Here is a 27,402-nt window from a genome sequence, read left to right as displayed (position 1 = left end):
AAGTTTATTGAAATTCGATTTGAAATTGGATAAAATAGGAGACAATTATTTATGAAAAAAAATAAAATGTGCTGAATCAGCTTTTTTTACTTAAATTGAATTTTTTAAGCAATGTTTATTAATATGTTTAATAGAAATATCTGATAGAGATAAATATAAAGTATGTATTGTAAATATTAGAACATTTTTTATTTTAAAGTTTAAGATTTAAAGAGTTAAATTAGTAGGTTTAAATTAATTATTTTAGTATTGTACTTTATAATTATAGCAATTAATTAATTAGTTTGTTTGCTTATTTATTTATTTATTTATTTATTTATTTATTTATTTATTTATTTGCTCATTCATCATCGTGTTCTGAGTATCTTTTAGCATTAGCAAATTTGTTTTAGTTCTTTTTATTTTTGAGGATGTTTTCATAAATATTTGATATATAGCTACCAAAATATTTTGATTTGAGGTGAATATTTTCAAAGTTACCATATTTTTTTTCAGCAGTTTCAAATTTTTCTGATTATTTGGATAATAAATAAGTTCCTCTTTCTAAGAAACTTTTTAGATTATTATTATAATCTTCTTTAAATGCATAAGTTATAGAAGTTGTTTGTGATTGATTAGGGTTGCATAAAAGATTATAACTCATTTTTTATTCAAGCTGGCTAATAGTATTTTGTTGGTCAATTATTTACTTTTCTAGATTTTTAAGTTGAGTTTGCTGAATTTTCATGTTGAATTCCTCCATGAATGATGTGTAAATTTAAAAGTCTTTCTGCAAATATTTTTCTAAGGCTTAATCGTAAGTGATTTTTGTTTCTTTTTTATCTAAATCGTAAACAACTTTTAGTCTTTCAAATTTAAGTGTTTCCAAAACCTATTTGGGAGTTACAGATATTGGGGTTTTAATTATTAACTTTTCTTTATCAAGAAATATATTTTTAAGTTCTGGAAAGCGAGACCATAAATCAAATATAAAATTGTATGATTTATTATGGTAAATTTTAGGAAGCTAAGTGATTTATTTTAGCTATTCAATCATTTTTTATATGCATTTCTAAATATTTTAAGTTGCTTTTGAAATATCTTTTAACTAAATTAGTCTGTGAGCAAAATTCAAAGCCTTTACTTAGCCCGCAATTGAGTTCCTTTAAATTGAACCACGAGAAGTATCAATCATGGATTTGATTCTTAATGGGGATCTCTCTGTTTTTTCAGAAATCAAGCTTTTTCTAATAAAATTATAAATTTGACTTTCTGTTTATTTAATTAATTAATTAATTAATAATAATATTTACTCTTTTTTTAGTGTTACTGGTGAATTATTTAGATGAATATCAGGAGAAGATGCGTAAGTATTATTTCTCTTGTGGTTTCTTTTAAAATTTGGTACAAATAATTTTGTCGTTTCTTATGTGCTGTCATCATTTATATCAATGTTTTAGATGCTTGTAACAAAGTGGACAGTCTTAGTTGTTGGGCTATCTTCCTTTTAATGAAATTTATGAACAGATTCATCTACCTAGTTATTTTTTACTGGCTCCATGATTTTTTTGATTGAAATTGGCTTTAAGCTCATCATGTTAGTTTTTTTTGACTCAATAATAGAAATAGAAGGTATATTTGTACTTTTAATATTAAAATGTAAGTTAAAATTTATAAATAAAAAATTCTTTATTAATTTACAGAGTTTTTATTTTTTAGGTTGATTGCTATTGATTTTGCAACTGAGAAAAGGTTTGTTAAACTGTGTCTGAAGAAGGAATTTTATCTTTTTTAGAATGAAATAATTCTGCATCATCTTTTTCTACTTTATGAAGTCTTATGCTCAATCTTTTTTTATTTGATATCAGTGCGCTTAAGTTATTGCTTGATTCTAGCCTGTTATCAAAAATATATGGAACAGGACTTATATTTGTTAATGATAAATCTTTTTAGGATGAAATTGATTTTTGAGATCTATTAAGCTGAATTAATTTTTAAGAGTTATTTAAGTGTGTTTCATAATCACTAATGTCATTCACTGGTCTTCTTTGGCGAGCATTTGATTAAGATTGCTTAATGAATTTTTTATTTTTTTACTTTACACTTAAATTTGGCTAAGAAGATAAATAACAAAGATAATCTTAAAAATTTCCTACATTCATAGTTCTAGCTTATTCATTAAATATTAATTTCATATAACTCTGCTTTGAAGTGTTTGTGCTCATATTGCTGTTCGTTTAATTATATATACTACCCTTGTTAGATAGTTAAATACACTGATTGCTATCCTAAATAATAGGTATTTCAGTATTCATACTGCTGCTGAAATTATAAGCGTTATCACTAGTTTTTATTAGTCTAGAAGACATTTTCATTCTTAAACTACTACTAGATTAGAATTCTCTCTTCTCTTCAACACTATTCATACTTAAATGCTAATCACTTTGGTAAGAGTTAAAATTTTACTCCCTCTACTTAATCTTTAATCTATTTTAACTAGATGTAACACCTGATGATTAGTCTAATTTAAATGATTTTACTTATCTTTTGTTTATAGTTTTAGGTGATAAACACAAAGCCTTATCTGTTGCTTAATTATCCATATTCTGTATTTCTTCTAATAGACTTAGTTTATTAAAATCCGTTTAAGGAATATTTTAGCAACTAGGAGTTCTAGCAGAATCTTTTTGCTAAGAAAATAATGATCCATTTTTATTTCTAATCCTTTGTGTTTCATCTGAATCATACTTAAACTGAGAGATATTGCTTATCCTCTTATTTATAGGAGTATTGTTAGTTAAAGTTGAACAAGTTGCTTCATCAGAAGACTACTGGTATTAAAAAAATGATGTTTTCCTTTCATTCGAGTTAATTGTAAATCTATGAGTGTAAAGAGGATTATCTTTGAAAATGATAGGCGGCTTAAATGTCATTGAATTAGCAATATAGTTATTTTATGAGCCATTACATTAAGAATCCTCAAGGATATCATGCGTTTGATAGCTATTTGACTTCAATCGCTTTTCAATTACTTTTATCATTTCTCTTATTAGCTTTATTATTAATCAAGTATTTATTATAGGTTTGAACTATATCTTTAGTTTACAATTAATTGATAATAAGATTTTCTTACAATTAATTATTTTCTTTGTTTAGCAAAACAAAGGTTTATTCTAACTAAGTACACAAATTTCAATAATCTTAAATAAATATATAATGTATTTGGTTATTTATAACTAAGAATTAGGTTAAACCAAACCCAATTATTTTTTTAATCAAATTTTGCTTTTATGATAATAAAAAGAAGACAGGACGTAAACAAAAATTCGTTATGCTTTTACTCATTTAAAAGTAAATTAAATTTGATTGTTATTTTGTAAAAATAATTTATTTATTAGCTATCTACTTTGTTTTATTGTCAAATTTTACTCCTTACTAATTTTACTATTTATTTTATCAAATAAATTCATTTGTAATATATAATTCATAAAAGGCTTCAATCTTCTTATAGTTACTAAAAAGCAGTCAATTTACCTTACACCGCAAATTAAAAATAGTACATACTTAAAACTTTTTTATATAATCTTACGGAATTATATTCAATAAGAATTCTTTATTTAAACTAGCATTTAACTTAATCATTTATAGCAAATATTTTAATTGATCTTAATATTTTTTATTGATGATTTCTTAATTTTACTATCATTTTTATACAAAATTTGGCATTTCTTTAATAATATTAATTAAAAAATTGAATTCTAAAGCAAAAGTAAATAAAATTAATTCTCCGTCCTTAAATTATTTCTAACAAATGAATACTATTGGGATAGACTCTTGTAAGAAAAATGAATTAAAAATTATTTTTTAGATTATGACTTAAAATTCCAAAAAAAAAAAGTTAAATATATTAATAATTTCTAAACTCCATAAAAAACACCTTTTATTACTGCAAAAGCTGTAATATTTTTTATGTTTCAAAATAGTTTTTACTTTTAATTTGATTTTTACATTATAAATTTAAACTGTGATAAATAAAGAATACTAACTAAAAATAGGAAATGTTATCTGATTTTAAAATTTATCTTTCAAAGAAATGTAAAACTAAACATATTTAAATTATTTTTTGCTTTAATATAATTTATAATTTTTATTGAAAATAATTTAAAATTAAAATATAAATTTCTTCTAATAAATACATCTAAATTAATTTAACAATGAAATTATTAAATTATTCATTATTTAGGAATGAAAGAGCTTATTAATTGATTTAATAAAAAATTTAATGATTAATCGGAAATATCAAACAGCTTAAATATATTTATAATTGTATTTTTTAAATTTAAATTAATTTTTGAAATTAAAAAATAAATAATTATCCTATACCATCTAACCTGTAAGTTAAGTTAAAAATAAAATAATTTTTTTGGGAATTATTTTAATATTTTCGAGCAAATCTCTAAAATGTTAGGAGTCCATTCAATTAGAAAAATTACAGTATCATACTCCAAAAGCTCATAATTTAAAAAGTTTGGTAAAGACTTTGATTGCTGCTATGAGTATTTTGAGGAATTAAATAAAGTTCTAATAATTTTAAATAAATGCAATAACAAAATCTTTCAATAATTTAATTATTATTTTTTTGCAAATATTGATTGAAGAAAAAAAATAACAATTTTTAAAAGAAAATATTTATTTTTCAAAAAAATTTTGTTTACTGAACATCTCAAAAAATAATTAATTCCGCTTGTATTATTATTTCTTTCAAGACCAATATTTTTTTTGTATTCTTTAATAGTATTTAAATTTTTAGCTAATTTTATATCTGTAAATATTTGTTTGATGAAATGAATATTTAAAGTTGACTATTAAAAATAAAATTTTTAAGAAATTAAATAAAAATTAAGATATTAGGATTGGTTAGCATATAAAAAAGAAATATTAGAGTCTTTATAATAATTAAATTAGGTTTTATCTTTATGAAAAAGAATTCTATTATCAAAATTAATTATAATTTATTTCACTAGAAGGTCTTCATATATTATAAATTAAATTAATGGTAATCAATCTGTTATAAGCATTCATCAATTAAATATTTATTTTGATAAATGATTGGCTAAATATTTCATTTTTTATTGTACTATAATTGATAGAACTAAATGGTAACATACAGGCAAAGATATTACAATAATAATAAATATTTAAAATCTTTAAATTAAGGACAAATAAATAAATTACTTTAAGGAAAAAATAGGCATTTGAGTAATTGAGATATTTAAATGAAATTCAAAATAACACCTTCAAATACAAAATTGTTAATTAAATTTGATACCAAATTTTGAGTAAAAAGAAGAAATATGAATATTAGCAAAGAAAGATACCATCAAATTTATAGAAATATATTTTATGATTACACTAATTGCAAAACAACTAAAACGAGTGATAATATTAATGATGAATAAATAAATAGCTTAAAAATATTATGACTTTTTTTAGTCTGCAAAATATTAAAGAGAAATGAATGTATACCAAATACATAATTTAAATTAAAATCAGTTTTGATTAATATTTATAAATATTAAAAGCTTTGTAATTTGATTCTTCAATAACAATATCAATAAAAAATAAAGCTATTAAAAGACTTACTTTTTAAAATAAATAGAACACTAATAAGGCATCTCGAATAGCTACAAGAAACAATCATTTTTCAAATTGTTTAACCAAGATATTAAATTGATATATATGAACGAAAAAGTTATAAAAAGCATTTAGGAATGCCAGAGTTATAGTGCAGGTGAGACTTTGCCTGAATAGCCTTTTAGAGAAGTTTTTAATTACTTAGAGTAATTAGATCACTTTAAAAAAATTAAGAAATTACCTAACTATTTCGAGCTGATGAGACTGTCCATTAGGTCTCTTAACTTGTAAATATTTAAAAGAGGGGAAATATTAGTAAGATAAAGAGATAGAGGAGATAAATTTTTTATTATTTTAAGCGGTGATGTTAATGTCTACGTTTAGCATTCAACATAAACTTTAAAGAAAATGAATGCAATTACTAAAAAAGTTAACCTACTCTAGCAGCAGGAGAATGTTGTGAATCAAGAGGCAATCAAAGAATTAGATTATCAGTTTAGACTCCTATAAGATGTTTAATAAGAAGATAAAGAATTACTTTAGTTGACTAACGATCCTATGTTCGTAAAATACTCTTCTTCGCAACTACAGCTTTTGTAAATTCAACAAAAGCAAGTGTAAAATAATTAAAAGAATGAATATAGCATATCCCAAGAAGCTTAAAAGTTTTTTTGCAAAAGAGTTAATCAACTCAAAACTAATTGCACTTTTGGTGAATTTTCTCTTGCTAAATTAGGATAAAGGACAGCTTCAATCATTGCTAAAAGTCAAGAAGTAGTGACTGCCTGGATTCCTTATGAATTATACAACATTATTTTTGATGTTGAAATAAAATTCAGAGAAAACTTTGCTAAATTTATTTAGCAATTTTTTCCTAAAATAGGAGATACCTTCGGAGTTTAAATTGCTTACTTTTTTTAAGAGAAACCTTTGCTGAGAAATTAGGTAAAATATTGATAGATCAAAGGATTTATTTAATTTATTTATTATTGTATGAATTTCTTCAAGTATTTCTTATATTTTTTGATCCATAAATTACTCTATTTGTATGTAACGCAAGCCAAAAATTGACTGGATATTTCCCAACCCAAATTTAATAAAGTATTCAGAATAAATCTAAACCAGTAAAATATCTTATAAATGCGTTATTATTATTTTCATTCCTATACTTATTTAAATATGTATTCCCCAAACAAATATAAAAATGATGGATTTAACTATCTTCTCAGGTTAAATTAAAATAAATTTTAATGGATGTTTGATAAATAATAATAAATCACTTCTCACTTAAAGATTTTCTTGAAGTAATTAAGATTAATTGCACAAAAAATAATAAAATATAATTTATGGTGTAAAGATTTATTATTTAATTAAAAATTTTAGAATGTGGTTCTAAAAATTATAATATTACCATTGAAACACCAAATATTATCAATTAATATCAGAATTCATAATTTCTTTTATTGTTCTACTAACCACAAAAATTGAATAAATTTATTTATTTCCACTACAAAAGTAAAGATTATTCGATAACAAAGATTTACTTTAAAAATCAAACATATTTTAAGATAAAAATAATTCATTCAAAAGAATCCATTCTCCTATGTATGTTTGTTTGAGAAAATATTCACCAAAAAATATTTTTTAATCAAATTAATTTAATTTTCATGAATAGGTTGTTTACAGAGAAGGAGATCAAGTAAACGAACTCTTTTATATCCTTGAAGGAAACATAACTTTAACTAAGAGATTACTATCTTAGGAGAGCTAAGAAAGCTAGTCTTAAGATTTAACTTAAACAGTTAGAGAGCACTAAATCTCTCAGTTCAAAAAAAAATTTGAAGAAAAAACTATTGTTATTTTACAATAAAATCAATTCTTTGGGTATGAATAAGAGAATGCGCAACATTTTTTTACTGCAGTTTGTTCTGCCACAAACACAAAGATCTATAAGCTAAATAAGTATTTATTAAACTAGATATCTGATTATAATTTTCATGATATCTTGCACAAGAAGTCTTCTGAGAGTATTAAAAGGTATAATGAGCGTATTAACTTTATTTCTCAAACATAGCTAAATATTAATTAAGTTCTTTCTAGTTCCACTAATAAATAAAGCTTACCTCCGCAAAATAATCCTTTTGTGGAATATCAATTAGATGAAAAAAACTCTCCCTTAAATTAAATTAGCTTACTTCGAAACTCTATCAATCAAATTGCTTTAAAAAAGTATCATTTAAAATCTAAAAGCATAGTTAGCTTAAATAATTCTCCTCATTAATCAACAACCTCTTTATTTTAATCCCCTTAATCAAATGATAATAAGTCACTTACTGAAAGGGCTAGTGCTGAATTTTAAAGAAAGTCTCCCTTACATTTGTAAAATTAAAACATAATCAACCTTAAACCTATTGAAAATAATTCTTACACAAATCATAACTCTTCAAGTGTCGCAAATATTTCTACAACAAATCTAAATAATCATTCAAATTGCAATCTAAAAACTGAAGTTGCAGATGAGTATGCTCCCAAGTCAGAAATCTTTGAATATGCAGAAACATTCTCTTAAGTAAAAAAAAGATTGAAATTAAACAAGACAAAAATGTTGAAGAAAGAATAGCTACCTTAATTTGGAAATATATCTCATTTAAATAAACTGAAATAGAAACTTTCCATCTCAAGGCTTTTCTCATAAAAAGAAGAAATCCAACAAACACAAAAGTTATGCTTCCAATAATCACTTCCTGAGTTAAGTGATGAAAATATGCTTTTTGGATAAAATGAGAATTTCTCCATTAGAAACATTCCATCCTTGAGATTTATTACGGAATCTCATGTTTTCTCTATGAATCACACAAGTCCATCTTCTCCAACAACTTTAAATTCATAAAACCTTTTGAGATCCTCAGTTCATGAAGCTTAAGTTGAATAAACTCCATAATAAAATGCTTATCAGATCATGTCTAGTAATACCCAATATCCTCCTATTTATCAATAATTAAACTATCAAGAGCAATAAGAAGAGTAAATATCTCCAAAGTTAAATACCAAATCAAACAACTAGCAACAGTCATCATTGCTTAGTACTTAAAAGATTCCCTTCGAAAATTCAATAAATGTAAGCAGTGTTCCTCGCTATTCTTTAGAAACATAAGATAGCTCAAATAATACAAGTGAGATTAATATTTTCAAGAGTGAAAAGCTATAGCGGGGTTAATCTCATTCTAATTTAGTCTCTTCCCTTAGTATTTCAACCCCTTTGCAATTAAGCAACAAATAAAGCCCTATGAAAGGTATTTCATAAACTTAATACTAATAGCTGCAAAAAAGTAATACCATTACAAATGATGGTAAATTCTCTTTATACCCTGTGCTTACTAATAATAAATTTATTTAGTAAGTTTAATAGTAATAGCAATAAAATATAATATAATCTCAAAAGTTTTTTAAGTAAAATACTTCTAATCAAAATACTAACTCAAACGAAGGATTTTCAATAAGAAAAAAAGTGATTTAAACTTACACTACGAATTAAGCTAAGCAAAATATAAAAGCTTCCTAAAATACTTAAAATACTGAGGAAATTTCAAGTATATCTTAACAAACTAATGAAGAAGAATTGAGTATAGCACAAAAAAATATGATAAAGTCAATTACAAAATTGGGTGAGGAATTGCTGTTTGATGATAATACAACTACAAGTGGAATGAGAATCAGCTCACCTATGAAATCAATAGAAGAAGAAAAGATGAAAGAGGATTTAAGCTTTTTTAGTGAAGAAAATATAAAATTAAATACTGAACCTAATTATGTTCATTAAAGAAATGCTACTCAGCACGAAGAGCCAATCTATAAAGATAAAAGCTACTCTCCTAACTTTCTAAGCAGAAGAAATAAAAAATTTTATAGCCTTAAAATCATCAAATCGTAAGTAAACTAAAAAATCAATGAAACTGACATTCCTAACAATGTTTAGCCTTAATAATCACTTTATTTCTTTTCTTCTCAATGTCATCCTACAAATTTTAAAAACTTGCCACAGCAAAAAAATGAAAATAGCAATAGTAGTAAATCAATTGACAAAAAGAAGATGCATTTTGAATCTCCAACAAGATATGAAAAATTATCTACAGATTTAAAGCCTTCTATTGTTATCTCACCAGCAATTAAAGGTCTAAAAAGTGATACTAAACTATCTAAACTTCCTTAATCTCCAATTTCTTAAAGAAGTAGTAAAAGCATAGAGAAACTAATAAGCTTAAACCAAGTAGAAGCTTCATCAAATTCAAATTATTCTTCTGATTAGAAGCTTGAATAACCACACTTACATTCACAAGAGACTCTCAAATATTAAGTTAGTCAACCTGTTAAACATTAACAAGAAATAATAGACTACTAATCTACTGACAAGGAATTAAATGAATACAGAAACAGTGTAACAAGCACTGAATTTAGCTATCCTAAATAAATATATATAGTAAACAGACCTACAAAACTTTGCCCAAACGACTAAAGTTTATCTCAAAAAAATGAACTTTCACCCTTATCTCCTAAAAATAAAATAAACTTAAAGAGCTATGAATACTAAACTTCTGATGAAGCTTACTTTACAAACATTTGTAAAGAAGATTTAGCTTAAAATGATTAATTCAAAATAATGTTGCAACCAAGCTCTGATTTTCTTTTGAAGAAGCAAAAAGGTTACAAAGAAACCTTGAGAAATTATTATAATTTACATAAGCAGCTGAAAAAAAGTGGTAAATCATCTACCTCTTTAAAATTTGAATAAAAACTATTACCACTCTAACTTAATTAATGTATTACACCTAAATAAGAGTATTTAGAATAAACCTGTAGAAATACATAAAAAAACAGAATTCAAATCGCTCTATCTAGTACCTCCAGAAATAATGCTAAATCTAGTTCGCTTGATTCATTAAATAACTTAACTTCCTTTTAATTAGCAAATTTTTCTACCAACCTAAAAAAACTAAAAAAATAAAATGAGAATTAAAAAAATATACATTTAGTACAAAAAGAGTAATACACAGATTCAAATTACCCATTAAGAATAAGTAAAATAAACATTTTTAAGGAGGAGCCAAATACCTATCAAAAGCAATCTATTTCTTGAATATTTTCTAAAAAATTTTATTATTACTAACAAAAATAAAACTAAAAAATATATTTATAAAAAATTTTATCATTATGAAATTAAAAAAACCTACTAACCCTTAAATAAATAAATAAATTGTGTTTATTAGTATATGTATAATTCTTCAGAACATTTTTAATTGTTATTTTTGAATTTTTGTAATAGAAAACAGTCAATTCAATAAATAAAATGATTTAAATAAATAAAAAACAAGCAAATAAATTTTTTCTAAATAATTATTTATATATAATATAAAATTTTAATTTTTCAATATGAGTATTTTTAAATATTTTATTATGTGACTAATGTTAAATAAATAAATTTATAAAAGAATAACTAATTCTTTTTTATATTATTGTGAAACCTTTCTAAATTGGCCACTCACTGGACCAAAAATTTTACTTTAAATTTCGAACAATTAAATAAAATAATCTTCAAATAAATTAATTTTTTCATAGAATTTAAGTTAAAAACAACAAATTAAAAGTAAGTATGTAAAATGTAATCAATATGTACCGTAGTTTATTTAGGAATTAAGTAAATTAATTTGAAGTTTTATAAAAATTACTTATAATATTATAATCAAAATTAAATAAATTTTCTTCACTTTTACCCATTTTGTAAGCCACATAATTTAATATAAGTGTTTTAATATAAATATTTTAATTACACGTATTAAAGTAATTTGTATTAAATCTGTAATTTATATAATCTAATTCAGTATTTTATGCAACATTTATTCTAATTGAATCAAATGAGCTCATCTTTAAATAAGGCTAAACATAATTTTTCAAGCCAAGTATAATTTTTAATTTAATCGCTTTGATTTATATTTTTTAATCAATAAAATGAAGGTTTTTAAATTCTATTAAGATAGAGTTTTAAAATATCTTTTCAATTTAACAATTGTGAATATTAAATAAAAAATTGGATTTTTTAAATATATTTTTTTAAAATGAATTTAATATTTTAAATTTTTACTGATCTTTATGTTCTTTTTTTTATTTTCATTTAATTTAAATAAAATAAAATAAACATCTAACTTTAATAAAATATTAAAACTAAATTTATGATGAAAAATGATAAAATCTTAATATTTTATGAAAAATCACTTATACATGCTTAATTTCAATAAAAATATAAGAAAAATTATTTAATTTATACATAAAGATGAAGGAAGATTTTAAAATGATAGACTTAAACTTAAATAAATATAATTTTATTTTAAGTTTAATATAATTCAGATAAAATAGCATTTAATTTCCTATTTTCTTTTTATTTTTTATTTAATTTCTTTGATTATTTTTTTTTTAACTTTGAAAATTTTACGTTTTGTGTTTTATGTGAAAAATAAATTAATTAAATGTTTTATTTTTTTAAAATGAAAATAGAATAGCAGAAATTAGAAAAATTGAATTAACACTATATATATTTTACTGTATGTGCGTGAATAGTTTTTGTTTAGAAGAGTCTCTCTGATGTTATTGCAATTGACTGACGAAAATATTAATTTTAATTAAATTTTGATTGATTGTCAAATGAGATGCATTAAGAGAATGATTCTGCATTAAAAAAATAAATGAATTTTTATCAGTTTAAGAAGAGTTGCTTGTATTAGATTAGTTGTTTGTTTATTTGTTTGTTTTGCTATTTTAAAAGATTGTTATTTTAAAATATAGAGCTAAGTAAAATCAGACAGACAATCAATATTTTAAAAGGAAAAAGAATAGAAAGGATCTCTATATTAACTATTAAAATAAAAATTGTATCTTAATAAGAAACAATAGAAAGGAATTAGAGCAGCAATAAGTAAACAAAAGCAAAGCATTTTATATTAAAGTAGAATCAACTAAATAAATAAATGGCTCCTAGCGCAAACGACAAAGATAATTAACAAGGTGAAGAAAAAAAGCACATCCCTTTGGATGAAGGTGATATTTCTTTATTGAAAGTTTATGGCATGGGTCCATATGCAGAATCCATTAAATCAACTGAAGAAGAAAATAAGAATTTAGTAGTAAAAATTAACAAACTATGCGGTATAAAAGAGAGTGATACAGGTCTTTCTTTACCTTCTTAATGGGATTTGAAGGGTGATGAAATTAGATTGTCTTAATAACATTCTTTACAAGTCGCTCGTTGCAATAAAATCATTCCTGGTGACTAACCCACTGAAAATAAATACATGATTAGCATCAAGCAAATGGCCAAATTCGTTGTAGGTTTAGGTGATAAGCTAGCTCCTACCGATATTGATGAAGGTATGAGAGTTGGTGTTGAGAAATAAAAATATTCTATTCAACTTCCTCTTCCTCCTAAAATTGATCCTTCAGTCACCATGATGACTGTAGAAGAAAAACCTGATGTTACTTATTCAGATATTGGTGGTGCTAATGAATAATTAGATCGTCTTAAGGTAATTAATTCATTTTAAAAAATAATATAAATCAAAGGAGATGCATGCATAAATTTGATATTTCAAAGCAGTAACGAAGTTAGAATGAATAGCGGTATTTTCCTATCTAAAATAATAAAGAAATTAAGAAAAAGCATAATCATTTCAGAAAAATATGCATTTATTTTGAAGATTTTAATAAAAACACTTAGTTTAAATATTTAAACTAAAAAATATGGTTTTTGCTTTGAAGCATTTATTTATTAACAATAAATAAAAAAGCAAATTAAAATAAGATTTTTATTTATTGCATTTTTTATTAATTGAATTGATATTTAACCAATTTATTCCCTTGAATAATAAATAGGAAGTTGTAGAAATGCCTTTACTCTAGCCTGAAAAGTTTATTGAATTGGGTATTGATCCTCCTAAAGGTGTTTTACTCTATGGTCCTCCTGGTACTGGTAAAACCTTAACTGCAAGAGCCGTTGCCAACAGAACAGATGCCTGCTTCATCCGTGTCATCGGTTCAGAACTTGTTTAAAGATATGTTGGTGAAGGTGCAAGAATGGTTAGAGAAATCTTCTAGTTAGCAAGAACCAAGAAAGCTTGTATCATTTTCTTCGATGAAATCGATGCTATGTAATTAAATTAAATATAAACACTTTCTAAGCATTCAAGCCAAATTTTCAAAATTTATAAATAAACTTTTGATTAACTCATTATAATATTTTTTTAAATAATTAATTAATTAATTAATTTAGTGGTGGTGCTAGACATGATGACGGTGCTGGTAGTGATAATGAAGTCTAACGTACTATGCTTGAAATCGTAAATTAATTGGATGGCTTTGAAAGCAGAGGTAACATTAAAGTTTTGATGGCTACAAATAGACCTGATACTTTAGATCCCGCTTTGTTAAGACCTGGTAGATTAGATAGAAAGGTTGAATTCGGTCTTCCAGACTTAGAAGGCAGAACTCACATTTTTAAAATTCATGCCAGACACATGAGTATGGAAAAAAATATTCGTTATGAATTATTAGCAAGATTATGCCCTAACACCACTGGTGCTGATCTTAGATCTGTCTGCACTGAAGCTGGTATGTTCGCCATTAGAGCAAGAAGAAAAGCCATCTCTGAAAAGGACCTTCTAGAAGCTATTGAAAAGGTTATAAAAGGATATTCTAAATTCTCTGCAACTGGCAAATATTTAGTTTATAATTGAACAAATCATATAAATTAATAATAAACTCTATATAAACTTCCTTTGCAAATCATTTATAAGTTATATTTTACTGATTTAATATCATAATAAATACACAGTAATTAAATCACTAAATATCTCCCACTCACTCATTCAATCTACTTAATTCTCTGTTATTTCCTCCATTTTTAAATTCATCAGTATTATCATAGTAATTAAATATAAATGCATAATTTTCATGTTTGTGTTTTTTACTTATTTACTAATAATATTGCTTTCTATATTTTAAATTAAATTGAATATAGTAAAAAACAGATAACAAGCTATAAATTAATTAATTATTTTGAAATATTTTACAAAATCTAAAATAAATAGCAACTTAATACTTAATTTTGATTAATTAAATATTAAATTTACTTCTTTTGTTGATTTATTCATTTTATTTTTAATTTATTTATTAAAATTAGTAAATATTATTTAAAAATAAAGATTTTTAAGATTTTAATTTCATATTTATATGAGATATTTCATACAATTTATTTAACCTGTAACAAATAATGTTTGTTTGGTTGTTTTTAAACAGAATATAAGAAAATTATAAAGATAAAGAACACCTGTTTACAAAAATTAGATTTAAATGTTATATGGATCTAAATGATACAGAAGAATAAGATGAACTATCAGAGTCTGATGATGATCAATAACTTTATGAAAATAAATAATAAATATAAAATATTAATTTATGATTTTATTAAATATTAATTCATTTCAAACAAATAAATTTATATACTGTATGTATTTTTATTAAGATTTAACAAATTATTATAATTATTTTTTCTTTTAAAGCCTAAAAATTGTTACTTACTTTTTTGGCCAAATGCAAAATTTATCCATATAAGACTAGAATTCCAAAACCGCTTTAAATGATCATCTTTAAGTAGAAATTCAGTAAATTAGAGTAATTATTGTATAATTAATTATAATTAATCAACAACTTTAATAATTTATAAAGTAAAAAGATTAAGAAATAATAAAAGATTTAAAATTAAAAGAATTATAAAATATAATAAAGATATTGAATAAAATAGATAATAAAAAACTATAAAAATTAAAGATAAATAAATTATAATACTTATACAAAAAAATAATAACTATAAAATGGGGAAACTGGTGGAAGAATACTCATCATCAGACTCAGAATTAGAATGGGAAGAAGATAAATGGAGCGATATCTCAGAAGAAAAAAGGGATATAGAAACTGAGAAAATATCACAAGATCTGTATAACCTTCTAACTCAGGACATGACAGGCAAAAGAATCTAATTGGAGGAAGACTATAAGATAACCAGGAAAGCCTAGGAAGAAAAACAAGAAGGTATGGTCACACAGCTATAAGAATCTCTATTAAGATTGGAAATAACTCTAAAGCCAGTGTATGAATTGAGCAATGAAGAAACTAAGATGAAACTGGATAGCTTCATTCTGTCTGCAAAAAGAATTTATGAAAAAGAAAAAGAAAATGAAATGTAAAAAAATTCAGAGAAAGAAAGAGAAAAATAAATTTTAAATTAAATGAAATAAGCAAAATAATAATAAAAGAAAACTCTAAAAAAAGAAGCAAATTAAATAAATATAATTTTATTTAAAATTATTGCATAAAATTATTTAGGAATCAGTAAATCAGTAGGAGTGAGATACTTTGGAAAAGCTGCACTTTAAAATCAAAAAGCTGAAGAACAAGAAGGTACAAAGAAACAATAAAATTGAAATAAATGATAATTATATATTTTAAAAAAATAAATAAAAATTTTGATGCAAAAATATATATTGCATATTTGTGGAAATAAATAAATACAATTAATTTTTTTGCTTTTTTTGAATTTTTTGCTTAGTCGCTATTAACCTGAATTACTCTAACTTTGGCAAGTTAGGGTTTTTCTTGTTTATCGGGATCAGACGGTATTCATAAGAATGAGGGAAAAGTAGCCTCACATTTTGCTAAGTCCACCAGTTGTTGATCAGAGTTTTTTTTATTTTGCACATTCTAAAGAACTAATCAGAAAAGCTGTCCCATGTAAGTTACTGTTTTGTACTTTTAAATGTGCTCTTGCTTCCACTCAACTTCATCCTCAGATATTGCTGGTAGATTTGAAATTTTGGGAAATAGTGGAGGTTTCTAACAGTCTTCATCAGATTTTAGGATTGTTTGGAGTAATTTGAGAGCAGATTATGGTCAATTTCGGTGGTGAAAGACTTAAGTATTCTGAGTTATCTTGCTCTTTGACTTAAGGCTAACCAGATTTTGTGGAATAAAGGAAATTTTTTATTTACTTTTTTATTTGCTCTTACAACCTATTCTCTAGATTGTAGCCATATAACATAACACGAGGCTCAAGTCTTTTCTAGGTATTTGATAGTTTGTAAGAGATATCTAATTGATTAGTAATTTGTATGTTAGCTAGAAGTATAGAATTTTCAGATTCATTTTAGCAGGGAATTGTTTCGATGGTGAAGTTGAACCTGAAAGATGTAAAGATGTAGTCTAAAATAAATGGAGGCTATGTATTTCTCTAGAAGGTTGAAGCATATTAGAGGTTTAAGTAGTAAAGATGAGGGAATGGGTTAGAATAATTATTCAATTAACCACAAATAATGAAATTTTCAATATGGAGAGAGGCCATCAGGTGAATATTCCATATACTAAATTATTTTTTTAAATATTTGTTTCTTTAGATTTTACAAGGAATATCAACATTAAATATTGTAAATTTAAATATTTAATAAAAAATTTCTACTAGTTGTAGTTCACACTGCTATTCTAGGATTTATTCTGGTATTAGCTAATCAACAACTCTGTAGTTGAGTTTCGAATCAATCCGAATGCAGATTCTTCCACCTTAATTCTCATCAGATCTGTTTTTTAAAACAAAGTTGAAAGTAGGTGAATTTCTGAACTGTTATTGTCTTATTTCCTACAGACATACTACATTTGGCTGCAGCTTTCTAATCTCCATCAATTTTTTTTCTTTTTTGATTGAGATAACATTCCAGATTATTATCCTTACAGATTGATGCTATTGTTTTTCGATATTAAGGTGTTCTGGGTGTGCTTAAAGGTAGGAAAAATTTAGAAATAAATTCTTAATCACTACAGAAATTAATTTCCCAAATCAGTATTTTGGCTATTCCACTTCACAAAAATTAACTAAATTTAAAAATTTAGGTGTAAAAAAATTATTTATTTTTATTATATTATTTATTTTTTAAATTAAATAAATAAAATTATTAATTAAAATATTATAATAAAATATAAAAATCAGATTTTTTTTTAATAAAAAACTAAAAAATCTATTTCATAAAAAGTGGCATGCATACCAACCACTATATTTTTATATTTTTCTATGGCATCTTGATATCAATTTAATTCCTTTATTCGTTTAGAAATATATTTATGAATTTATCAAAATACGAATTTATAAATATAAAAATAATACAAAATCATCTATCTATCTATATTTTAGGTTAATTTTCTAATTTCAACATATTGTAAAATAAAACATATTTTATTAAAATATTCAAATAATATTTATTCTTCGTATTTCACAAATTTGCTATTAAGGTTACTAACCTTTTTGATTTATGGCACTTTGCTCTAAATTATTATCTTTAATTGAATATTTAGTTTAACCTTTTAATATAAATAAGTGTAAATTACTAAAAAATAAATAGAATAAAATTTGAAATAAAATATTACATTTTAAATCAAAAAATAAAAAAAAAGTTAGCACAATAAAAATAAAAAGAAAGATAAAAATTAAAAGAGTTAGTTATATTGTTTTAAATTAATTTTTATATTCAAAAATAGTGCAATCAAAATAAAATGTTTTTACCTAATATCAACTGTCAATTTTTAGAGATTAGTGCACTTTCCTAAACCAATACTTAAGCCTGATGCTCCTTCATTACCAATATAATTATCACTTTTTATATATTTATGAAAAAATATATAGCAAATTAGTTAGCTAGAAGGAAATAATGAAGAAATAATATGAAATAATAAGAAATTTATTAATTAAAAGTAATAGTTGAAAAAGAAAAAATGAGTTAGATTAACAATCAAATAAATTAATAAATAAATAAAGAATATATAAGCGGAATAAAAAAAAGTAATATATCCAATAAAAAGCTCATAGATAAATTAAAAGACTTTGTTAATTATATTATTTTTAATTTATTCAAATAAATCGCAATCAAAAATAAATAAACTGTTTTTACATTATATTAAGTGTCAAATTTGAGAGATTAGTGCACTTTCCTAAACCTGAACCTAAGTCTGATGCACCAATTGCACCAATATTATTTCCCCTTTTTAAATATTGAAGAAAATTTATTTAGTTAATTAGTTATTTGGTAGGAATAAATGAAGAAAAAATATAAGATGATATAAAATGAATAATTCACTATGAATAAATGTAAAAGTTGAAATTAAAATAAGAATTAAATTTGCAAATAAAAATATATAAGAAGAATAAAATAAAATATCCAATAAAAATTTAATAAATAAATTAAAAGAGTAAGATAATTAATTTTTATATTCAAAAATATCAAAACAAAAAGAAAATAACCTGTTTTTACCTTATATTCAGTGTCAAATTTGACATATTAGTGCACTTTCCTAAACCAGAACCTAAGCCTGATGTACCTTCATCACCAATTTAATTATACCTTTTTAAATATTGAAGAAAAATATATAGTTAATGATTTAATTAGTAGGAAAAAATGAAGAACAAATATTACATAATAAAAAGTAATTATTTAATTAATCAACTATTAATAAAAGCAAAAGTTTAAAATGAAAAAATGAGTTAAATTAACAAAGAAATAAATAAATAAAAAACACAAGCAGAATATTAAAAAAGTAAAAATAAATAAAATAAAAGCTAATAAATATATTAAATGAATTATTAATAATATTGTTTTAAATTCATTTTATATTCAAAATTATCACAACCTAAAGCAAATAAACTCTTTTTACCTAAGTATAAGTGTCAGATTTGAGAGGTTAATGCAGTTTCTTAAACCAGAACCTAAGCCTGATGCACTAATTGCACCAATTTTATTATAACTTTTTAAATATTGAAGAAGAAATATATAATTAATTAGTTAGTTAGTTTGAAGGAAAAAATTAAGAAAAAATAGGAGAAAATAAAAAATTAATTAATAAATAAATAATAAATGCAAAAGCTCAAAATAAAAAAAATGAATGAATTAAATTAAGAAACAAAGAGATAAATATATAGCACAAGCAGAATATAAAAAAAAGACAAATAAATTGAATAAAAAGAAATTAAATATATAAATATAAATTAAAATATTTTATTTTATTTTTTTTAAATTCATTTTAAAATTTAATACATAATCCAAAACAAATAAGCTGTTTTTACCTTAAATCAAGTGTCAAATTTAGGAGATTATTGCACTTTCCTAAACCAGAACCTAAACCTGAAGCTCCTTTATCAAAAATATTATTTTCACTTTTTAAATATTGATGAAAATTAATAGTTAATTAGTTAGTTTATAGGATAAAATAAATTAAGAAAAAATATGAATAAATTAAAATCAAAAGTTGAAAATGAAAGAATTAGTTAAATAAATGAATAAATATGAGCAATAAAAAAATATAAATTAATTTCCAATCTAAATCTAATAAATTAATTAATTAAAATAGTTAGTTTTATTCTTTTAAATTAATTTTTATATTCTAAAATATCATAATCAATAACAAATAAACTGTTTTTACCTTATATCAAGTATAAAATTTGAGAGATTAGTGCACTTTTCTAAACCAGATACTAAACCTGATACATCTTCATCACCAATTTAATTTTTACTTTTTGAAATATTGAAGAAAAAAATATATTATTAATTAGTTAGTTAGTTAGTTATATTATTAAAAATATATGAATTAATTAATAATAAAAGTAAAAGTTAAAAATTTAAAAATATGTTAAATTAACAAACAAATAAATAAATAAAAAAAAGAGCACAAAATTTTAAAAAATAAAAATAAATCAAATAAAAAGCAAAAATAAATAAATAAATTAATTAATTAATTAATTAAAAGAGTTAGAAAAATTCTTTTAAAATAATTTTTATATTAAAATATTTCACAATCTATAACAAATAAACATTTTTTACCATAGAGAGAGCTACAAATTTGAGAGATTAGTGCAGTTTCCTAAACAAGAACCTAATCCTGATGCCCCAATTGCACCAATTTTATTAGAGCTTTTTAATTATTGAAAAAAAATATATGATTAGTAAGAGGGAAAAAATGAAGAAAAAATATTAAATAATTAGAAATTAATTTATTAATTTTTATGAAACATAAAAGTTAAAAATGAAAAAATTATTTAAATTAATAAGCAAATAAAAAAAAAAACATAAGGAAAATAAAATAAAAAATCAATTAAAAAGTAATTAAATTAATTAAATGAATTAGTTATATTGTTTTAAATTCATTTTTATATTCAAAAATATCATAATAGAAAACAAATAAAGATTTTTACCTTACAGCAAGTGTCAAATTTGAGAGATTAGTGCACTTTCCTAAACCAGAACCTAATCCTGATGCCCCTATTGCACCAATTTTATTAGAGCTTTTTAAATATTGAAAAAAAATAGAAAGTTACTTAGTTAGTAAGAAAGAAAAATGAAGATTAAATATTAGAAATTGATTAATTAATTAAATACTAATAAAAGCAAAAGTTTAAAATTAAAAAATGAGTTAAATTTACAAACAAACAAATAAATAAATAACACAAACAAAATAAAAAATAAAGAAATCAAATAAAAGCTAATGAATAAATTAAAAGAATCAGTTATATAGTTTTAAATTGATATTTTTTTAAAATATCACAGTCTAGAATAAAATAATTCTATTTACCCAATTTCAAGTGTCAGATTTTTGAGATTAGAGCACTTTCCTAAACCAAAACCTAAGCCTGATGCTCCTTCGTCACCAATTTAATTACCACTTTTTAAATATTGAAGAATAGTTATATAGTGAATTAGTTAACCAGAAGGAAAAAATATGAAATAATAAGAAATAAATAAATTAATTATAAAAGTAAAAGTTGAAAATTAAAAAATGAGTTAAATTAAAAAATAGATTAAAAAAATAAGCAGAATAAAAAACGAATAAATAAATTAAATGAGTTAGTTAATTATTTTGTTTTATATTCATTTTTATATTCAAAATTATAATAATATAAAACAAATAAACTATTTTTACGTTATATCAAGTGTCAGATTTGAGAGATTAGTGCAATTTCCTAAAGCAGAACCTAAGCCTGATGCACCAATTGCACCAATTTTATTCAACCTTTTTAAATATTGAAAAAAAATAATTAATTAAATAATTAGTTAGTTAGTTAGAAGGAAAAAATGAAGAAAACTATTAAATAATAAGAAATAAAACTTATTAATTATTAATAAAAGCAAAAATTCAAAATAAAAAATGAGTTAAATTAACAAACAAATAAACCAAAAAACAAAACAAAAAAATAAATTAAAAACCCTAGCAGAATTATAAAAAAAAAGAAAAATAAATAAAAAAAAACTAATAAATAAATTAAAAGAGTTTTTTATCTTAATTTAAATTCAATTTTAAATTCAAAAATATTATCATCCTAACACTGTTTTTACCTTATATTAAGAGTCAAATTTGAGAGATTAGTGCACTTTTCTAAACCAGAACCTAAGCCTGATGCACCAATTGCACTAATTTAGTTAGAGCTTTTAAAATATTTAAGAATAAAATATAAAGAGATTTAATTGGTTTTTTAGTAGGAAAAAATGAAGAAAACAAATTAAATAATAAGAAACTAATTGATAAATAATAAAATTAAAATTTGAAAATAAAAATGAAAAATGAGTAAAATTAACAAACAAACAAAAAACAAATAAATAAATATTTAAAATAAAAATAATCAAAATAAAAAAAAAGAAATAAACTAAATAAAGATTGTTAAAGGATATATTAAAAGAGTTAGTTATATTGCTTTCAATTTAAAAATATAACAATCCTAAACAAATAAACTTTTTTACCAAAGAGAAACGGTTAAAATTGAGAGATTAGTGCACTTTCCTAAACCAGAACCTAAGCCTGAGGCTCCTACATCAGTAATTTAATTTTTACTTTTTAAATATCAAAGAAAAAATAATATACTTAATTAGTTAGAAGGAAAAAATGAAGAAATAATATGAAATGAATTTAATTTATCATAAAAATAAAAGTTAAAATAAAAAAATGAGTTAAAAAAATAAAAATCTAATAAATAAATTAAAAGAGTTAGCTAATTATATTGTATAAATTCATTTTTATATTCAAAAAGATATTAGAATCCAAGACAAATAAACTGTTATTACATGAGGTCAAGTGTCAAATTTGAAAGGCTAGAGCACTTTTCTAAGGAACCTAAGCCTGAGGCTCCTTCATTGCCAATTTAATTATTTCTTTTTAAATTTTTAAGAAGAAATATATAATTAATAATTGGCTAGAAGGAAAAAATATAAGATAATAAGAAGTTAATTAATTACTAATAAAAGCAAAAGTTGAATTGAAAAAACAAGTTTAATTAACAAGCAATTAAACGAAAAAATAAATAAAAAAAATGAAAGTAGTTAGAATAAAAAAATCAAATAAGGAGCTAATAAATTTATTAAAACAGTTAATTTGTTTGTTTTAAATTCCTTTTTATTTTCAAAAATATTATAAAATAAATAAACTGTTTGTTTTTACTTTATATCAAGTGTTAAATTTTAGAGATTAGTGCAATTTTATAAACCTGAACTTAAGCCCAATGCACCAATTGCACCAATTTTATTAGACCTTATTAAATATTGAAGATAAAATATAAAGTTAATTAGTTAGAAGGAAATAATGAAGAAAATATATGAAATAATAAGAAATTAATTAATTAATAATAATAGTAAAAATTCAAAATAATAAAATAAGCTAAATAAAGAAAGAAAGAAACAAATTAATAAATAAATAAAAAACTTAAGCAGAAATAAATCAAATAAAAATCTAATAAATAAAATTAAAAGAGTTAGTTATATTGTTTTAATTTCATTTTTATATTCAAAAATATCAGAATCCAACATAAATAAACTGTTTTTACCTAAGGTGAAGTGCCAAATTTGAGAGATTAGTGCACTTTTCTAAACCAGAACCTAAGCTTGATGAACCTTAATCACCGATTTAATTTTTACTAAAATATAGTTAATTAGTTAGAAGGATAGAATGAAGAAAAAATATAAAATAAAAAAAAATAATTAATTATCATAGTATAAATTGAATAAGAAGTATTAAAAAATATTTATTTTAATAAAAATGAATGAATATAGATCTGATAAAAACTAAATATTAAAAAAACTAATAAAAATATTAAAAAATCAATATACCAATCAGTCAGATTAATATCGAGAACCTAAAACGATTAAAGTGAAGAATTTAAAAACTTATTTTATTAATAAAAATAATTTAAATAATATTAATACAAAAAAAAGTATTTACTTGTTTTAGATTCTTATAATATGTTTTCTCTTATATCATTTTTTTTTTTCAAAAATATTATTTAGCAATTTATGGAAATTAATTAATGTACTTTTATATCAAAATTAATTAGATAAAAAGATGAAATAAGTTTTAATACTTCTCAAATATAAATTAAATATAAATTTGTTTTTAGGAAGAGAAATTACAAAAAATTAAATGTAATAATAATTAATTATCAAATATTAATAGATTTTTAAAAAAATTACTATTATTAAATTACCAAGAATCCAAGATAATTAATTAGTCAATTAATTGCTTATAATTAATTAATTAACTTAAATTTTTATAAAATAATTTTAACTTATTATATTTTTCTAAAATAGTCCATCGAGTAAGGAGGGAATATTCATAGAGTTAAATACCTTTTTAATTTTGTTTGGATAGGATTTTCTCACTAATAAAAACTACTATAGAGACCACTTTATCTTTAAATCCCTTGTTCCATTTTAATTTAATTTTTATTTTAATAAAACATTTTTTAAATAGAGAGTCAAATCAGTGTGCTCTTAAAAAGTTTATGATTATCAGTAAATAATTAAAATATAGAATTCCTGCTTTTAAAGCAAGATTAGCTTATTTGAATGAAATTTCACTGATTTACTAATAAATTAATTATTAATGTTTCATAAAAATTAAATAAAAACCAGTTTAATTACTAGTTTATTGATTGGTATTAATAAAAATATTGCTAAATAAATTTCTTATATTTAGTTTTGTTTAAATTAAATCAAGTATTATCATATTTTTATTTTTAAAGAATCATAGTTTTTAGACTTCATCTTAGACAAGGCATAAAGAATTATTTCATAATTTTTCCATAAATTTGCTTAAAAATTAACTTTTAACTGATGATAAAATCCGACTCTACAAACATTTTGCGCTCTAAAGTCATTGATTTTTTAAATTCTCCTAACTATCAATAAAAGAAAAGTACTTTCAACATCAATGAGAAATTGACTGATTAATAAAAAATGAAAATACTTAAAAAAATTACTAGTGAAAGTGATAGATTTCAATTTGAGTTAACTTATAGCTTAAAAAATTATCAAAAGGCCACCTTTTAGCCACCTGTTAACTCTGAGTACTACGAATCTGTTAGAAAAGTAGAAGAAAAAAGTAAATATTCAAAGGAATAATAAAAAGAGTCGACTCCTATAGAGTTTAGCTCCTCTCAACATAAAAATGAAGGTAATGAGCAGCAACAAAAGCAAATATTTTTGCAAGACAAATTTAATTTCGTCAACTCTAAAAAAAATATGAGTCCTCGTCATCAATGCCTTCCAACTACGTTTAATGAAAGTGACTTTTAAATATAAAATTAAGTAAACCCATTAGACAAGTATTCTATAAGTTATTAGTAAAATCAAAATGATAAAAAATAAACTGAAGAGAGTGATTAAATTTTTGATGTAATCAAGGAGGTAGAAGAAAGTGGAAGTCAAAAAGAAAATTCATAGAAAAGTTTAAAATCAAAATTAAATACTTCATAAAAAATAGAAAATAATTTCTTTCCACTTTCGCTGACTAAAGAATATAAAAATCTTTATAAGTAGAATTCTGTAAAATAAGAAAGCCCTTTGAATGCAGATTAAAACTGCTTAAATTCGACTAAGAATCAAAAACTATAAAAAAGTTAGGCACTCTTTAATACCATAAAATATCAGTAAATAATTAGTGACCCTTTGATAGATCCATTGACAGATGATATTGATGAATTGTCTGCTCTTCGTAAGAGGAGTAACCACAACATACTTACCACTAAGATTTCTCTTGCTACTCCTCCTTCTTAAATACATACTTTAGTCAAAAAGAATAATACTTACTTTTTCGATAAGTCAAATAAATACAAAAAAGAGTTCTTTGTTCCTCCTGTAAAAAATTAGTATCTTAGAGATATTCAATTTAAAGAGGCTGAAAGCGAATCTCTTCATTTAAAAAACCAATTTTATGACTAAAATTAGGCAATTATAGAGGAGTAAAAGGAAAACGAAAATCAAAGTAAAGTGGCTGAAAAAGACGAGTTTTGCAATAAATATTTCAGCAAGTCGAGTTACCATTAATAGAGCTATACTTTATCCACACAAAGTAATAGGACGCTTGACTAGAGTTCGTTGGATAAATTTGGTAATTACACAATACAATCTGCTTTAAAAAGCCAATAAAAAATCAATAAGAGTAAACAAAGCGAGAAAAGCGTGAACTAAAATTCTCTCAATTAATCTTTATTTCAAAACTCATAGGCACTAAATATTTAATAAGATTTTAATGGGCTCAACAAAACATAAGAAGCCTCAATACAATCTGAAGAGTTAGAGAGTAGCTAAATTAATACAAAAAGCTAAACTTCTCTTAATCCTATTTAAAATAGTAAAATAATTCCCAACTTCCTTCCTCAGAATCCATAAATAGAAACGAGAGTTAACTCATAAATTAACAATAATAAACTTAATTTTGGAGAAAAATAAAAGCAAAATATACGCATCAATATAAAAGATACAGACAAATCTAAAACAAAGTTATTCAGTGAAAACAGTGATGAAATTGTTAATTCAAAGGAAAGCATTACACTGAAAGATCTTGGTGACTTTTAGCAGTCTGCTTCAAAAAGCAATAAATTGGCTTATGATAGATTTATATTTAACATTGGAGAGTATGAAAAGAACATTCAGAGCCTGTTGCTTGTGTCGCTTAACGAAAGTCCTTAATTTAGCAGAAAAAAAACTTCACTTCCAAAAATAAAGATTGTAAGCAAAAGTGGTCGAAATGCTTATGAAAACCCTGCTCCTGGCTACTACAATTTAGCAGATATCAACCACAAGAATAAAAGGGGACATACTTTTTCCAAAGCAAAGAAGGTTTCTTCAATCCAATTATTGTCTTAGTATTATGAAAAGTACACTCCTCTGAATAACCTAAAGCAGTAACCTCCTCATGAAGAAACAGCCGAATAGTATTTTAGTAAATTGATGAATGAAGTTAAGAGATAAGTAGATCGAGAAAGGCGTCAAATAGGATAAGTTTTACTAAAAGCTGACTCAATTTAAGAGCTTAACTCTATAGAATAAAATGTCATAGATCGCTATTAGACAGAACTCATTCAAAAGATGATTTAGTGCAAGAGATATATCAACAGCATAAAATAACATTTAAGAAAGGATGATCCACCATTTTTAAAAAAATTCTGAATTTATTAGATTCGTTTAATTTTATTAGTCATTTTGGTTAAAAAAATACCTTGCAAATATTCAAACAAAAAATATTGCATGTATATATAAAGAATAGATAAAATGTTTAAATTAAATAATTGCTGATCATGATTCCTGATAAAGTCATCAAAATCATCTATCTGATTATGAATTTTTAACAGATTATTTTTGGAATTTGAGACTTTGATAATAAAAACTCTTTTCC

The 27,402-nt window shown here is 22.7% G+C and overlaps 7 protein-coding genes across 7 annotated transcripts; 4 read left to right on the top strand and 3 right to left on the bottom strand. All coding sequences in view use genetic code 6, as the record gives it.

Moving 5' to 3' along the window:
- Positions 1 to 340: 340 nt before the first annotated feature.
- Positions 341 to 3,020, bottom strand: TTHERM_00279700 (hypothetical protein; the record flags this gene model as incomplete). Its single annotated transcript, XM_001018130.3, has 3 exons — positions 341 to 1,226; positions 1,293 to 1,622; positions 1,681 to 3,020. The coding sequence occupies 3 exons, from the start codon at positions 3,018 to 3,020 to the stop codon at positions 341 to 343; spliced, it is 2,556 nt and encodes an 851-aa protein (XP_001018130.1).
- Positions 3,021 to 5,718: 2,698 nt separating this feature from the next.
- TTHERM_00279680 (cyclic nucleotide-binding domain protein) lies at positions 5,719 to 10,747 on the top strand (the record flags this gene model as incomplete). Its single annotated transcript, XM_001018128.2, has 2 exons — positions 5,719 to 6,558; positions 7,289 to 10,747. 2 exons carry the CDS (start codon positions 5,719 to 5,721, stop codon positions 10,745 to 10,747), a joined length of 4,299 nt encoding a protein of 1,432 aa, XP_001018128.2.
- A 1,882-nt stretch (positions 10,748 to 12,629) lies between these two features.
- TTHERM_00279670 (26S proteasome regulatory subunit) lies at positions 12,630 to 14,390 on the top strand (the record flags this gene model as incomplete). Its single annotated transcript, XM_001018127.3, has 3 exons — positions 12,630 to 13,184; positions 13,531 to 13,805; positions 13,928 to 14,390. 3 exons carry the CDS (start codon positions 12,630 to 12,632, stop codon positions 14,388 to 14,390), a joined length of 1,293 nt encoding a protein of 430 aa, XP_001018127.2.
- Positions 14,391 to 15,320: 930 nt separating this feature from the next.
- TTHERM_00279660 (hypothetical protein) lies at positions 15,321 to 16,136 on the top strand (the record flags this gene model as incomplete). The annotated part of the gene is made up of 1 exon (XM_001018126.2): positions 15,321 to 16,136. The coding sequence occupies exon 1, from the start codon at positions 15,528 to 15,530 to the stop codon at positions 16,134 to 16,136; it is 609 nt and encodes a 202-aa protein (XP_001018126.1). The 5' UTR covers positions 15,321 to 15,527.
- Positions 16,137 to 16,558: 422 nt separating this feature from the next.
- TTHERM_00279650 (hypothetical protein) lies at positions 16,559 to 17,277 on the bottom strand (the record flags this gene model as incomplete). Its single annotated transcript, XM_001018125.2, has 2 exons — positions 16,559 to 17,069; positions 17,165 to 17,277. 2 exons carry the CDS (start codon positions 17,275 to 17,277, stop codon positions 16,559 to 16,561), a joined length of 624 nt encoding a protein of 207 aa, XP_001018125.2.
- Positions 17,278 to 17,969: 692 nt separating this feature from the next.
- TTHERM_00278640 (hypothetical protein) lies at positions 17,970 to 23,988 on the bottom strand (the record flags this gene model as incomplete). The annotated part of the gene is made up of 18 exons (XM_001018123.3): positions 17,970 to 18,057; positions 18,260 to 18,349; positions 18,645 to 18,734; positions 19,005 to 19,094; positions 19,405 to 19,494; positions 19,814 to 19,903; positions 20,170 to 20,259; positions 20,568 to 20,657; positions 20,939 to 21,028; positions 21,316 to 21,405; positions 21,664 to 21,753; positions 22,077 to 22,166; positions 22,479 to 22,568; positions 22,800 to 22,886; positions 23,173 to 23,262; positions 23,555 to 23,644; positions 23,838 to 23,893; positions 23,950 to 23,988. 18 exons carry the CDS (start codon positions 23,986 to 23,988, stop codon positions 17,970 to 17,972), a joined length of 1,530 nt encoding a protein of 509 aa, XP_001018123.3.
- An 851-nt stretch (positions 23,989 to 24,839) lies between these two features.
- On the top strand, positions 24,840 to 27,176 carry TTHERM_00278630 (hypothetical protein; the record flags this gene model as incomplete). The annotated part of the gene is made up of 1 exon (XM_001018122.1): positions 24,840 to 27,176. The coding sequence occupies one exon, from the start codon at positions 24,840 to 24,842 to the stop codon at positions 27,174 to 27,176; it is 2,337 nt and encodes a 778-aa protein (XP_001018122.1).
- Positions 27,177 to 27,402: the final 226 nt, after the last annotated feature.

The sequence above is a fragment of the Tetrahymena thermophila genome, assembly GCF_000189635.1.
Source record: "Tetrahymena thermophila SB210 genomic scaffold scf_8254600, whole genome shotgun sequence".
NCBI lineage: Eukaryota > Ciliophora > Oligohymenophorea > Hymenostomatida > Tetrahymenidae > Tetrahymena > Tetrahymena thermophila.
The sequence above is the reverse complement of the archived record's forward strand: the minus strand, read 5'-3'. Positions and strand labels throughout refer to the sequence as shown.